The following is a 15,724-nucleotide window of genomic DNA, read 5'->3' on the forward strand; positions in this document are numbered from 1 at the left end:
AAAATTGTGAATTGATTTGCCAGCCTGCTGGCTCTAAAGCTGATAGGGGTAGTAACTAGCATGTAGTCAATAGTTGACTCTAGGCCATTTCTCTGAAAGGTTCCTGCCATGTTACCTGATGAGAGTTCTAAGTCGCGGGTCATTACCATATTTCGGGATGTTAGCATCTTATTTAAACAGTTGCCATATTCGTTGTGTGCAAAGGGATATATAGTGTTCCCCCCCCCCAATCCTCTAGGCCACATATATGGGCTACATTATATTTGCAGGGATATATATTGAAGTCTCCCAACCAAACAATGTTAGAAGCCTCATTCCTACTGTTGTTGTGGAGTGTTCCAAGGCCTTGTCAACCTCGCCAACAATAGCGTGCCTGTTTGGACCGAACTCGGTGTTATAGGTGTTAATTAGGAGCCACTTGCCTTCCTGATGTATCTCTAATGTAAGGATATGGAAATTTACATTTGGGGATTCGAATGTTATTACCTTCCTTGGAAAAGTATTCGGGATCAAAGTCAAAATGCCCCCCTTGGCCCTTACTGAAGGCGAAGGTTTAGCTGGAGTTTGATAAGAGCAGTACCCGTTTACATAAATTGGCTCAGTAGACCATGTTTCCTGCAAACATGCCATGTCATAGCCTTGCCATGTTTTCAACCAATTCTCATCACTCAATTTTTGGGAAATGCCAGCCACGTTCCACGAAGCTTTCTTGAGGACCGTTTTAGTAACCCCCCTTTGTGACTCAAGTATGTGTGGAATCGTTGCAGCAGAACAAGCCAAATAAGCCTGATTCTCACAGTTAGCTTGAGAGTTTTGCGGGGGTGGATGCAGTCAGTCGCACGCTTCTAGATCAGTCAGAGGGGTGAATCTATTCCCAAGGGTTAAGCCTGGTACCATAAAGGAACCCCCTGGGTTCTTCCATGCCTGATTCTCCCTCTGGGGTAGATTGCTCCTTTGGGATAACTGAAGAGATGGTTTATAAAAATAACCCAGCGGTAACACAGCAATTTGGGAATTCTTTAGGGAAATGTTAACTAGATACTCTAAAATATATCTGATTACAAATTTATTATTAAAATTTAAAACCACACAGTCTCCCAACATTTCTTTCCTTGCCGGGCCTACCCACGCTGCCCGTCTAGCCATAATCAGATGGCTTGAGAGGTTCCAAGCTCTCCCCCCCCTCCCATTCAGTTTTTCTGTCAGATAGTGTAGAGCTTTGGACATCAGTTGAGTTGTAGATTCCAGTTGACCCTCCCTCATCAGTGGTGTGTTCCCTAGCACCAATACCAGAGGTGCAGCTGCCGGGGGGACATGTAAGGTCTGTATTCCAGTCAGTGGTGGCCCGACATTCGGCCTTTCCTCTCTTTGGTGATCTATTCAGTTTCCTAGCCCTAACCCTGGGCCAGGTGCTTTTCCTCCTTGAGAAGTGGAAACTATGTTAGAGGGCAGAGTTTGATGGTTTATTGTGCTGTCCGCACCACTTGTCTGTTGCCAGTGTGGTTGTCTATTGATGGCTGTGCTCGAAACTGATCTCTGCGGAAATCCGGCATGGGACATTGGCCAGGTTAGTAGGTGAGGGCTCAGTGTTTGGGCTATTCCCAATCCCCCCTATCTTATGTGGATGATTTTGGGGTTGAGTCTCTTGGTCCGGTCTTACTCTTGCACTTAATCCAGTCCCTGCAGGCCCTGCATTCAGTGTAAGTGACAGTGTCCCTAGTGCATGGTCATTTTTTGTAACCTGGGCTTCTAGGTTCGCTAACTTCCCTTCAATCCGTTTCAGTGTTGCTGTGTTAGGGTTCAGCGTCGTAGCTACTAAAGTTTCCAGTCTCTGCCACATGTCTTCATTAGTCAAGAGGCTGACAGATAATACGGGGGTTTCCGAAATGCGTTCTCCTTCTTGCATGTCTTGTACAGGTTCCTCTTCATCACAACTACCTCTTGCTTTAGCTTGTCTGGGCGCTTTTGCCGGTTTTTGATTCTGTGCACCTCCCCCTCTTTTCCTCTTGCCTGGGTGTTCCGTGTTAGCTTCCGAGATCTTTTTTGCCCCTGCAGCCCTGGTGGATATTCCTGACTTTGATTTTGATTTTGTCAGTGCAGGTTGGTCGGACAATGCCCCCCTTAATCCTTCTGATTCTTCTGCCTGAGTTTGCAATAAGGGTTGTTTTGGGGTAGCAAGAGGTGTTTCACCCATCAGAGCGGAGCTTGTTTGGAGGGTAGGCTCCAGGGATAAGCAGCGTTCCATCATCTTGATTTCATGTGCTAGGACAGACATTGCTCTAGATAAAAACGAGTCAAGAGTTCCCACAATTCCCTCTCCCAAACTATCATTTTGGCCCTTATGCTTACTCATCGTATAGCGAAACGATACTATACAGCTCGGCTGACTTACACTGAGTAACAACAAATAACGGTGAATATGGTCAGTACCTTGAGTGCAGTGGCCGATTTCAGAGGGTGGGCCCAGCCCACCAGCCCAACCTAGCCCAGCCTTCTCTGGGCTGCAAGGGGCATGGATAAGCCCGCCCATGGCGCGTTCCCACGCACGTCCCGCGGCGCGGGACTGCGTTGGTGCTTTATGGGCGACCAGGGGCCCAGGAGAGGCTGGGAGATGAAGTCCTCTCCTGCCCGTGTCTCCCGAGTCAGCTGCGGTCCGTGGGCTTTCAGCGGTTACACACGCCGCGGGACTGCGTTGGTGCTTTATGCGCGACCAGGGGCCCAGGGGAGGCTTTGAGATTAAGTCCTCTCCTGCCCGTGTCTCCCGAGTCAGCTGCGGTCCGTGGGCTTTCAGGGGCTACACACGCCACGGGACTGAGTTGGCGCTTTATGCGCGACCAGGGGCTCAGCCATAGACATTTTCACGGGACCCATATTGATTATATTACAATTGTGTGTATGAGAAGTGTACATTAATTTATGATTTACAATTTTAACTAGTATACAATGTTTGTGAAATAGGAAATAATTCTGTGCTTTATTGCTTACCATAGGGACCACTGTTACTTATAATACTAGCAGATTCCTGGCCATAAACTATGGTCGTGTTTGTGTGAAATGCACTCATGTTGGGTAACTGACATCATTATGGTTAGAGTTGTGGTTGATGCCCTAGGTTTGGAAACATATGTCAGTACCTGAACTCCTGGTGCACCCTTCCACGCCTTAATTGAATTTGAGCCAAACATTCAAACAGTGAAAGCCATTGTTTTTATGGTCTTGTGTCTTACTTGGGACTCAAAGGTGGCAAATTGCCTTGTTCTGGATGCTGAGTCCAGCTAAATGTTATTGGTACTTGTGGAATGTAATTAAAAGTTATAACGGTAAGTCGGTTCATAACTTATACAATCAACATAAATTGTGTTTTCATTTAGTTTATTGAACAAACTGTTAATTTTCTGACATTATTCCTAAATCTTACTGACATTTCACTTTCTGTTGCTTATCTGCAGGGTTTTCTGCAAATGCCTCATGTGCATCAACCCCCAGCAGTGATGGTTTCACCCCCAAAACCCTAACTCCAGTGCAAGACTCCCCAGCAGTCAGCCCCAACAGTAAACCGGAGTTTGACAAGGATCCAGGAAGCACCCTGCCCTTTCTAGAAACAAAGACAGCCGATAGGCCTCAACCAGAAGGGGCCAGTTGTGATGTGGCAGCGAGGGGCTCTCTCACTGGGGACCTAGTGACTCCCACGCTGGATGACTGTAGTCCATTAGAGGAGATGGTACCAAACCTCCTCGTCTATGCAGGTGCCCAGCAACCTAGGGAGCCCCTGAACCCAGACATGCTGGACACCCGGATTGTAATGGGTGAGGAAACGAGATGCAGCAGTGAGGAGATGGGAGTGGGCGACGGTCTGCTTCATGAAGGCAAAGCCCCTCAGGAGGACATCCAAAATGCTCCACGGTTGTGCTCAACCCTCAAAATTGCCACTTCAGATTTCAGTTCTTCTGTAGAAAGAGGCAACCAGGAAGACTTCTTTGTACAAAACATTGCAGAGATAGACTCAACTCTTGTGTACTCAACTCAAAAACCTGAAGCTGTGGATAACAGGCACCACCAGGTGGCCCCACTAGAGAACAATTTGTACTTACCATTTGAAAGTTCAGCCAGAGAGTATATTTTACAAGGGGATGTTATTTCTCAAGGGCAAACCTTGGATGCTGACGTGCCTTCACCATCCTCAGAAACCACCAAAGAGTTCCCTTCCGAGGCAATTGAGGCAGTAGGTCAGTCATTCCCAAACAAGCATTTGTGCAATATTGACCACGAACTCTACTTCACAGCTCCCTCAACTCCCATTAAAACAGTGTACTCCCACCTCAAATATCACATCTCCTCAAAGGAGAATCTAAATGAAGAGCAGGCTGACATGGAGAATGACAGTCTCTACTCTCCACCAACATCTCCGTCAGGGTCATACATCACTGCGGAAGGAGGGAGCTGGGGTTCTTCAGTAACATCCAGCACATCGCCTTCGTGCTCCCCAAACCTTATGGCTGAATCAGAGATGGAAGCCCCCGCTGCCTACATAGAATCACTTTCAGAACTGGCAGATGAAGTTGAAGGCCCATTTGACGTATCAAAGAGCCTGTGTCTAGATCCTGATCTGACAGAGAAGGATCTTGATGTAGCTTCTGGAATAATGAAGTCAAGGCTTAACCATGCTGTTGGTAGGCCTCCCAGCAAGAAGCAGGATAGCAAGGACCTGGCTAATGACCAGTCTAGTGAAGATGAGCAAGAAGAAGACTGGGATTTGGATTTTGCTACCTCTTTTTCAAGAATCCACTATGGAAATCCAGGTGAATGCACATCAACTCAAGAAAAGTTCTCTGGCATAAGTTATTGTAATTCAGAAGACATTGACTCACCCCTTTCTTCCCTGGGTGCCCATTCTACCATTCCACAAACTGCCTTTTTAGATACCTGTCAGCTTTCCATAGCAAGTACTTCTGAAGTGGGACAGGCCATTGGAGGTTCAAGGGCTGAGAGCGATTCCTCTTCTGAACTCCCAGATGCTTTTTTCGGAGGTAGTGTTGAAGGAGGTGACAATGACCAGATGATCCCTGCAGTGTTGCTGCCTTTTCATGGGAGCTTGCTTTTTGAGGCTGAGTCAGTGGAGATCACACTGTTTCCCCAAGACGAACTGGCAGAAAATGATGTGATCCATGGGGTCGATGATGAAGATTCGTTCCTTCATTCCTTGTCAGAGACCTCCATGAATGAAGGAGTGGATGAGTCTTTTGCATATCAAGATGACACATCTGAATCTTCAGAGTCTGCATCCTATGATGGGGAGGAGGAGGCCAAGCGTTACACTACTGAGCAGTATGCTGTTGTGACAGACTCTGCAGAGGGCATCGGAGGAGGAAGTGATGATTTCAAACCAGAGGCTTCAGGAAGTGAGAGTGAAATGGAGACTTCGTCTGACGACTCTGACCTGGATGAAGAAGGTGCCGTATTTGCAGTAGTGGATGTGGATGTAGAACCAGCTGACCTCTCAAGTGCAGATGAGGATGTGCTGGATGTACATTCACATTCTGTTGGTCACAACAAGATACATCTGGCTCTGGAGGAAGCTGGTGAGGGAAGTGTAGCACAAGAAGACCAGGAAGACAAAGTGGGTAGAATGCACCCCAATGCAGAATGTTCACTCCCAGCACTACAAGATGATAAAGCAACATCCACGTTAATAAAACAGCCAGTCCATCAAGAGAGCTCATGCGAGCCAGAGGGAATCTCAGATGATGAATCTGTTGGCAACATGGCTGGCAACACTGCTGAAAAAGAGAAAGACACCAGCTCCCCCCAAGTGTCTAGAGAGGAACAACAATGCGAGGCAAGCTTCTTAAATTCTTCCACTTCAGTACCAGACTCTGCCATGATATTTGAATCTGAAAAGGTAGAGCAAATGCAGGAGGAAAGGAGATCAACACCTGACATCTCTGAGGAGCCACAGTCTTCACTGTCAGAAATGGATGAGGCACTGGAAGGCAATGTTCTCAATGCAGGAGAGTGCTTGATCGCCTGCTTTGATACAGATGAAGAATTGGAGACATTCTCGACACTGGAGGTTGCTTCCAGCGACCGGGCAAAATTTGATCAGTTTACCAAGGCGGTTTTTAAAACAGGTGAGAACAAAGACATGAAAGACCACAGTGGGAGACAACCCCTAATTCCATTTGAGACAAAGCAGGTTTCTTTGATAACAAACCAACTTGTGGTTGAGAAGAGAATGGAATTGGAAGATTCACAAGGAGAAGAGCAACTTGTGGAATCAACAGGCAGAATAAGTGTCATGAATGTGAGAGGTGCAGAAGACTCAGAAAATGCAGATGAAATCAATGGTTACAAACGAGATCTGCGAATCATGAAACTGGAAAAGAGAGAAGAAGACCCAGCGACTGTTACAGAGATGACCTTTGAGGAGTACTTACAGCAGCCAGGAGAAGCACAATTTGAAGTCATGTCTGCAGGTGAATGTTTGATAGCCTGTTTTGACTCTGATCAGGAACTTGAAGAACACTCCTCCTTTGATCGAGCAAACAATAATGACAGCAATGTGCATGGTCTGCCAGAAAGGCACTTAGGCTCATGGTCTCCTTCAAACAGCAAGAACAAAGATCTAGAAATGTCCAACCAAGTCAGTGATACAGAAGAGCAATCAAGGTTCACAGATCTACCGCCAGTGCCAGCAGCCTGTACTTACTCGATTGCATCTTCAGATATGTTTCAGGGGATACCGTATTGTGAATGCGAAGAAGGTGTCAAGGCACTGAAAGAGAGATTTCCCGATGTATATGTTGTTGAGAGATGTCAGCTAAATAACTATGACCAAATTTCCAAGCCACCTGAGCCAGAAAAACAGACCTGTGTTTCAGAGGATTATTTCTCATCGCTTGCCCCTTCATCCTTGTTGCGTACTGTGGCTGTGAACAATAACGAACCACAAGAGTTGTTAGGATCCAGGCTAAAGATTCAGACAGAAACTGATTGCACTTTAAGGCACTTTTCTGCGAGGACTCAAGAGGGGAACAGGATCAAAGATCCAAACTTAATTGAACCCGAAACGGAAGCAGAGCCTAGCGGCGTTGCTTATAATATCAGTATGGTGCAAGAAAAAACAAACCGAAATGTGGAAACATTTGCAATTCAGACTGTTCATGGCATAGTTCTGGAAGAAAACCAACATGTATCTTGCCAAGATGATGTGCAGTCAAATACATCCTTGGATAAACCATCTCTGCAGACAATTGCTGGGACCCAGGCAATGGGAGATGTTTCCAGTCATTCACTGCCAATCTTAGAAGACAGACATGCAGACCCACCTAGATCCACAATCATTCAGTCAGCCTTCAATTGTGACCCAAAAGAAAATGAAATAAAAGAGATGTCATCAGATGAAAGGATTTCAAAGACTCAGGAATCAAGGCATCCAGAAGAAAGACATGGTGCCTCCTTGGTGCAGGCCTGCTTGACACCAGACAGGGGAGATATCTGTGACCATAGTAAAAATAGTGAGTCAGGAATGGATAACCCACTAACAAACAGTTCTGTAAGTATCAGTGATAATTCCAAAGATCTGAAGGGAACCAGTTGTCCTGCACTGCTTCACCCTCCAGAACCCAATAGTAGCCAAGAAGAACACTACAATTCTGAAGATACTTCTGAAATTGCAGAAAGGGCACCCGAGACATGCATTCCGAGAGATACATCAGAAAATGCATCCTTGGGATTCTCACCCCCCAAAAATACGGAGCCTGTTATTCAGAAGAGCTCTTCAGAGTTAGACGGCAACCTCATGTGTGGAGTACTACAGATTGAGAAAGAGGTACAGGACAAGCAGCCCTCTCCTGATATCTTGCTTTCAGACATTACAGTTTGTGGTAACCTCCTGGGCTCATCTCCAACTGAAGAACTAGAAGAGGTTTCCCAGCCAGAAGTCTCTTTCCATGAGGCACTCCAAGCATCACCGTTGCCCACTCATGGTGAATCTCGGTCAGGGGATCAAAAGGACACATTTCCTGAGTTTGAGTATGATACCATGAATATTTCTATTTTATCATCTGATTCAGTTTCGTACAACCCTGCAGCAAGTAGTGTGAAAAGAAGCACTTTACCTACAAGACTCAATACAGAACAAGAGGTTGACAACAAACAGAAGTGCCAGTTACCTGCTCCTTTAACTCAGGTGAAGGAAAAACATTTGGAAACAAAATGTGTGTATGCTTTGCAAAGTCTGACCCAGCAGTCACATGCGACTTCTCCATTGCTACACAATGACATACAGCCAGCTAACCAAGGTCAAGAAGAGTCATTGACATCTTCAGAGAAAGAACAACCTGCTTTAGATATAAGTCTAATAGACTCTGGTAATGGCCATTCACCACAAAAAGAAATGGATGTTGTAAAGGATAAAGGGGTGATATGCAGTGACCTCTCTGATAATAAAGGGGAAGTCGTGGCGACCAAAGGTGTCATATTGAGCATTGTTGCTGATGTGGGCTCCTCTGGATTCCTTTCAGAAATCCAAACAAATGAAGGGGAAGCCTCCCAAACGAAACACCTAAGCCATGAGCAGGAAATCACCAGCCTGTTACAAGGCTCCTTTGGTCAGCTGGGGGCTTTGGATCTAGGACTAAGACCTTCCTGTCTCAAAGCGGGTAAGCCAACCCAGGAGCTTTCCACAGAGCTGTCCATTTCAAACACCAGAGACATTACTGAGGTGAAATCCATTGTGGGTTTCAGGGAGTCATTGGAGATTGGCAAAGCAAAAGGTAAGGATTCTGAAATTAACACAACATCAAATCTCTGTTTTGGAAATGTCCAATGTCCAAATGTCCAAAGCCAGGAAGCACAAGAAAGAGCATCACCTCAATGTAGCAAAGAGATGGTAGGGGGAAAATCTGCTCTTGAGCTGAGTGACATCAACATTAAGGTTACGAATGAGGGCTGGCTGTTTTCTGAGCATGGGGAAGCTGTTCTTGCAAATACACCAGGAGAGCCACAATTAAGCAAATCTGGAGAAGAACAAAATTGGAAGAATAGCCCAGAAGCAATTAACGATAGCAGAGGGACTTATAAACAGGCAGAGGTAGAACAACGTGTCCTACCATGCGGAACTGCAATCCATACTCATGGAGCCCAAAACCAAAGCACATCAGAGAGTGTGACGGGGAACACAGAGCATGCAAGTTCCTTGTCTCCAGAAGCCAGGTATTCTGATTCACCGCACACAGAATCAGACCTCCCCTCGTCTTCGAAGCTGGACCCTCTGCAGGCAGGTGATGTAAAATGGCATCATCCATGTCAAGAGACTTGCACTGACCCAGCTACCCTCCAGGACACAATTGAGACTGCTGCCCCATGTAGCCCCAGTGTTTCTTTTCCTCAGGGCTCAGATCTTGCACAAGTGCCTCCTCATGTACTATCCTTCGCGTCACACAGATCGGCGGACATTATACAAGAGAAAAAGGCTTCCATGGAAGGTCCTCTTCCTGAAGCAAGGGTAATCCAGAAGGACATTTATAAAGAAAAACAGGCATCTCTCCAAAAGGATTCCAAAAAGTATTCAGGTAATTTTATTCTGTCACAATAGATTATGTAATGTTAAATTTATTTCTGATGCGCTCATGCTCTGAAGCTTCATGCCAGTATCTAATCTTACATGGCATCAGGTAAAAAGCAGCCAATGCACGTAAAAAAAAGTGGAGTAAAGAAAGAAGATGCAGCTCTTGAACGAGCAGCCTTGTTGTAACTGACTTCCTTACTTTAGTGAGGTGAGTTTCAGCACACACGTACCCCAGCAGAGAGGTCCATGACTTAGATGTAGCTACAAAAAATTATGTCTCTAGGGGTATGCTTTGCATACTACTGCAAAAATCTGAAGGAGTGGAATGGGCAGGGATCCTAGCAGACTAGCGATGGTGCTTACAGTTTTTGTTCAGTTTACAGTTTTTGCCTAGTTTATTTTTGCAGGGTGTCTCATCTTGGAGCACACGACACTGAATAGAGCTGGTCACAGTGCTTGTTACATATTAGATCATCTACTCTGTGAGCCAGGGGTCTAACTCTTCAGTCAGGGGGGTGGGTCAAGCATTTCAAGCAATGTAGGCAGAAATATCTTTATAGCCAATATGAGGAAAAGAAGTGCCAAATTGCAGTTTAAACAAATTAGACAAACACAATCTGAAAATGAGTGACAGGCTGGAGTCCATATTTATCCCTAGATTCCTCACTTAGGCTCAGTTGTTTGGTGGTAAGCCTACTTGCTGAGGCGATATTGTAGATGGGCGGCTTTTGATCCATTTACTGCATATTTCGATTTGTGACATGTTTATTGTGTTGTGGTGAGATATCATCCATTATTTGACTTGGCGATATTGTCCGATTGAGTATGAGTCAAAGTCAGATGAGTTTTCATACTTAAGTATGATTTCTTTATTGTCTGCATAACAGTAGCACTTGAAATTGAACAAGCAGATTGGGTGCAATATAGAGCTGCGGTAAATGCTAAAGAGGGGGTAAAGGATGATGGGTACATTAGTTGTGAATTAATGAGGCTGGCATGAAGGGAGCAGTCAGATGATGATCTGTCTGATAGAAAAAATGCATTTTGCTTCATTTATGCACCCTGCACCCTGATGTTGTCAAGTCTTTGTAGAAGCTTGTCATGGTGAACAGTATCAAAGGGAAGGAAGAGTTCAAGTAATAGGCGTGCCAGTACTCCAGTTTTAATCCACTGTTTTAAAATCATCCCATGTGGAAATCACTGCTGCTTATGTGCCTCAGCCATACTAGAGTCTGTTTTGGAAATGTGATAGCAGGTTAGTTTCTTTGTATGTAAGCATATGTTTTGAGGCAGACCTTTCTTTCTTTTTGACTAAAAACAGTTTGTTATTGGATGGTCTTTAGAAGGATCTCTTGTCTCAAAGCCTGTTTGATTTAGGGAGGGGTTTATGTAAGTCATTTAAAGGGCATATTTACGATAAGGTGCCTCAATTCATCTTGCTGCGTCGAGCTGCGTCATTAGGAAAGTGCAGGGATACGTCGTATTTACAGAAATACAACGCATCACTGTTCTTTCTTCTGTGCTGGCGCACAGTTGGCTGCCTAGCGCCAATGCAGGCACGCTGGCACCAGGGTGCAAGGATGCCCGCATTGCAGGGAGGGTTGTTTATGTGAGGAAGGGACATCTTCCTGCACATAAACAATAATTGATGTAGTTTTCCTCCTTCTACGTGTGCCACAGAATGCAGCACACATAGAAAGAGCAACAAATGAGGAGAAATAAAGGTATTTCTCCTCCAAGAGCCCCTTTTATGGCTCCCCTTGGGAGGTGTAGGAATCTAACGCATTCCCACATTTACAAGATCTTGTAAATCTTGGAATGCGTCAAATTCCATGGGTGTTGCGTGGGAACACCCATCGCAACATCCATGGAACGCCTATTTCATGCAGAGTAATATGTGAAAGGGGGCCATATTTGTAAGGTCATGAAAAGCCATGCAGTGGCCTTGTAAATATGGGCAGGCACATTGCGCCTCCGGAGCGTCATAAAAGCGATGCTCCGGCGGCGTTAATGTGCCGCAGGGGGCGTTGTAAATATTTCCCTTAGAGTTCCTTTTTGAAAATACCTTTATTCAATGAGTTGTTGGCTGTTCTGGTTGGATTGGCTGCAGAGCTAGTCATGAGATGCAGGTGATTCTGCTACCACACAAGCATTTGCAACGTTGATGAAGGATTGATGAAGCCTTGATGAGATTAAATGTGAGTGACTGTTGGTGTTTTTCTGTTTTGTTATCTGGTAAACTGTCTTAACCTTCTAGAATTGTGGTTGAGCAGGGGGAAGGGATGCAAGAGAGTAAAATTGATGGGTGAAACGTAATGCAGGTTTGCCCTCCAAAGAGCAAGGGCCAGTGGTGACGAGGATTTCAATAGTACTGACAAGGAATCAGGATGTTCTAAGGTATTACCATTTCAGGTATTATGGCTGGGGATCCCTTTTTCCTCTGAAATCTTCTAGAGGTCTCTCATCAGGTCTGACGGCCCCTCAACAGCTCTCTATATTCAAATCTCCTGCTCCTTGTTAAGGGCTCGTGGCTACTCTCAGCTCTGCAGGACATAGGGCAGTTCTCCCTTGAGCAAGGCAGCCACCAGGTCATAAGGAATGTTAACTTTACTGGCTCCAGTCAGCTTTCCTTACCACCAACTCCTTGTTCTTGTGAAGAAACCAAAACAAAACATCCAAACTACTCACCATCTAGAGGATGGGGGTGGCTATTCCTGCATGTGTGCAGTGTGTAGAGAGGGGCAAGGATTGTAAATAATGTATATTTACAACAATGCTTATACATTGAGACACAAATAGTATCCACAAAATAGCATATGTATAGGAGTCAAATAAACATTTATGTATTGAAAGGACTGTAAGATAAGCTGCATTAGTTCCGGAAAAACATAATATTGCTTGAACATGCTGTTGGGCTGAGAATGCTCCCTGCGGGTTATGCAGGCATGTTACCATGTTCTGAGTGCTTGACTGTGACTAACTTATAACCCAGTATTTGATTTTGTCTCTAGGCTCACACTAATATAGCCTGTGCAGAGGCCTACTCCTGTCCCTGACATAAATGAAGTCCTGCAACTGTCCTGTGACCTGGAGGGGTGCACCAATAGTGCTCTCACTTTGCTGACAGTGGGTTGCCTCCCCCGCCGTGGGTTTAGCATGTACAGCGGTGGTGGCAGCATACGGTGTTGAGTGGAGCTGCTGATTCGTTTTCCGGGTGGTACTGTTGTTTGATAGGTATTCGGCTGGGACTCTCCTCTTTGTTGTTCAGGGCGATAGAGATCTTTTAGGTGAGGCTAGCTTTTTGTCTTCATCCTGATCACTGTTCAGTGTGGCGGTGAAAAGCCAGTTGCAGAAACTTCACGTCTCTTTGGACCTCTGTTCTGAGTAATCCAGGCTGGGGGCCACGCTGCTGTGAAGAGAATCACTCTACACAAAGGCTCTGTCTGGAGAATAGCCTTGGAAGGACATTTGACCGAAGAACCACCGCAAACCTGTTGACTACATTATTTGTAAGGAAAACACAAATTATGTTGCGTAATGCGGCACATTTTGTGATAGTAGTTCCTCATTATTTTGTCATTTTTGCACATGGTAAAACTTTCTCTGAAAGATTTCACCTTGTTAATACCAATTTAACATCTAAATACAGCATTAAGCAACTCGAATATGACCATCCAATCTTGGCGAAGGGCCTTCCAGCGTGCAGGAACACATATCGCCATGTTTTTAGTAAATTTTGATCCGTTTGAGTTAGAAACAATTTTTTTTGTCAATATCTACAGATTATACAGCAAATGAAGGATTATGTGGCAAGTGCAGCATATTCAATATTATTCGAAAAAACGCTTGAATCGCATAATTCCAGTTGCCCTGCTAATAGCATTCTCATCGCAGGCATGAATGTTTCAAAGTTTACATTTGGAAACTGTGAATTCTGATAAATTTCAGTCAAATCAGAAACTCATTTTAGTGTACTTAAGTGAAACACTTCCAAGGTAAAGAAATACACTTTTTGAAACAGGATTCTTTGGCACATTTTTAAATGATGATTTATATACCACGCAGAGGGCTCAATTCCTGTTTTGGAGCTTAGAGACAAACCCGGCCAGTGGCGGGCCACTTTATATTAATGTGCTACATGCCCACGTTTGTATTGTAAATTAAATCCTTTCATCCTTTCTCCCACTCTGGCAGCAACAGTCCATAACAAGAGTGGGGCAGCATGGGAGCTGGTAGCAATTAAAACACACAAAAGAGAGTCGTCAGCCCCAGCCCATGACAGCTGAGGAACTACCTGTGCATTCAACAGCCTTGGATATGGCAGTATAATGGAGGGGGGAGGGGGGTAGGGGGGGGGGCTAAAGCCCTTTCAGCCTAATGGGTGTTACGCGCCTGCTGTGGGCCAAACAAGAAAGGCCCAGGAAATGGAGGAAAATGCTGGTAAAAAATTGTCTGGAATCCAAATTTAGAGGCATATTTATTTACAAAGAGTTTAAACATCACAGCTCAGCAAGTAAAGTTTCTATGCTGCGTTGTGTGAACAAGAGAGAGCAGAACTGCGCCATATCTACTTAGAAGTGGCGCAGTACTGCTCTGTCCTTGCAATGGCGCACTTTTGGCTGCTATGCGTCAACGCAGGCACCCCATGCATCACAGTGCAAGACTGTCTGTGTTGTATTCAGCATCGTTTTTGTGCAGGGAAGGGTCCCTTCATGCATAACAACTGTGCTTCAAGGAGTTTTACTCGTTGTATGTGTCCTTCAGAATGCAGCACACATGCAAGAGGAAACAATTAGGAGAAATTAAAACATTTCTCCTCATTATGCCTGCCTCAGGGAGGCGCAGGATTTTGGAGCAAATCCCTCTCTACAGTTCTTTCTAGAAAGGGATTTGCATAAAATAATGTTTTTACCTTACTCTTTTTCCCCAAAGGTGTGCATGATCTTATGGTACAATTTATTAGTGACAAGACATTTCTATTGAAGCCATTTCTGCTTTTCCAGTGGTTTGTGGCATATTCCATTGTGGTGGGTGGTGAGTTTAGATGCTGTGCATGTGTATGCTTATTACTGTGAAACCTATAGAACTCAAAAGATGGCTCTGCAGCACTATGCTTTGTGTCTGGTTGTATGTCACAATATCAGGTCAATAATATCCATCTGGACACATCCCATCTCTACAATGTCAACTGCTAACCATGGGGGTAAGTATGCATAGGTAATACGGGGCTGGCCATTGCTGGAAGGCACCACTCAGAAATAGAGCTTGTTTAATTTCATGTCTGTTGTACGTTAGCAGCAAGTTTAGTTAAAAAGTTAATGGAAAGAATCAAAAATACATATATATATATAAAATGCAAGTGTGTTGACACTCAGTGTATGTTTTTCCTAAAAAAACACAACAAATACTTAAAAAAAACAACATACATAGTCATGTATATATTTACACTTCTTAATTATTCATCCATGTACCTTGACAATATGCTGAGACTTAATATTGTGAAGTCAATATAAGGACAGGTTGAAAGCTTCGATATTGTGTTATGATTTACCACAATATCGAAGCTTTCATGTAGACCTGTCCTTATATCGACTACACAAAATTAACTTCCAGCATATTGTCAAGGTACATGGACCTGTGGCATATGTAATGGCGGGTAGAGACTCTGAAATGCTGCACTCGGTGATGCATATAGTAATGAGCTTCCATCTTGGAGTGTGTTGTGGAAGTGGCTTCAGTGCTAGAAGCATAAAATGGCCACTGGGAACTAAGGACGCCGTCAGGCCAGGTAAATCATAAGTAAGGACGGAAATATACAAAAGCTAGAGTAAAAGGTAACAGAGAGAAGACTTGAGTAAGGTTTACTCTATGGAGCTTAACTGGGTCCCCAAAAATGGGCATGGTGGATAAGTACCACTAACATGGAACATTTGCCTTACAGGCCACCGTTCTCAGTCCGCTCATGTAGGGACAATAATCAGGGTGACACATAATGAGTACAACTGCGCTGTCAAAAAATAAATGGTATAAAATCTTGTGAAACACTCATAAACCACCTACTTTAGCATCACTAACACAAATTAGCATGATAGAAAAATGTGCTAACTTAATGCCACAAAATGCTAATTTAATGTAAGCAACAACAATGGGTTATTT

The 15,724-nt window shown here is 44.5% G+C and overlaps 1 protein-coding gene across 1 annotated transcript in view; it reads left to right on the top strand.

Annotated features, from left to right (window-relative positions):
* The window catches only part of LOC146796165 (uncharacterized), a 202,136-nt gene that overhangs the window by 66,523 nt on the left and 119,889 nt on the right, over positions 1–15,724 (top strand). Inside the window, exon 2 of the mRNA XM_085628568.1 lies at positions 3,450–9,572. Coding sequence (XP_085484694.1) covers positions 3,450–9,572 — 6,123 coding nt within the window. The remainder of the gene's footprint in view (positions 1–3,449; positions 9,573–15,724) is intronic.

Source organism: Triturus cristatus, chromosome 10, assembly GCF_964204655.1.
Source record: "Triturus cristatus chromosome 10, aTriCri1.1, whole genome shotgun sequence".
Lineage (NCBI taxonomy): Eukaryota > Metazoa > Chordata > Amphibia > Caudata > Salamandridae > Triturus > Triturus cristatus.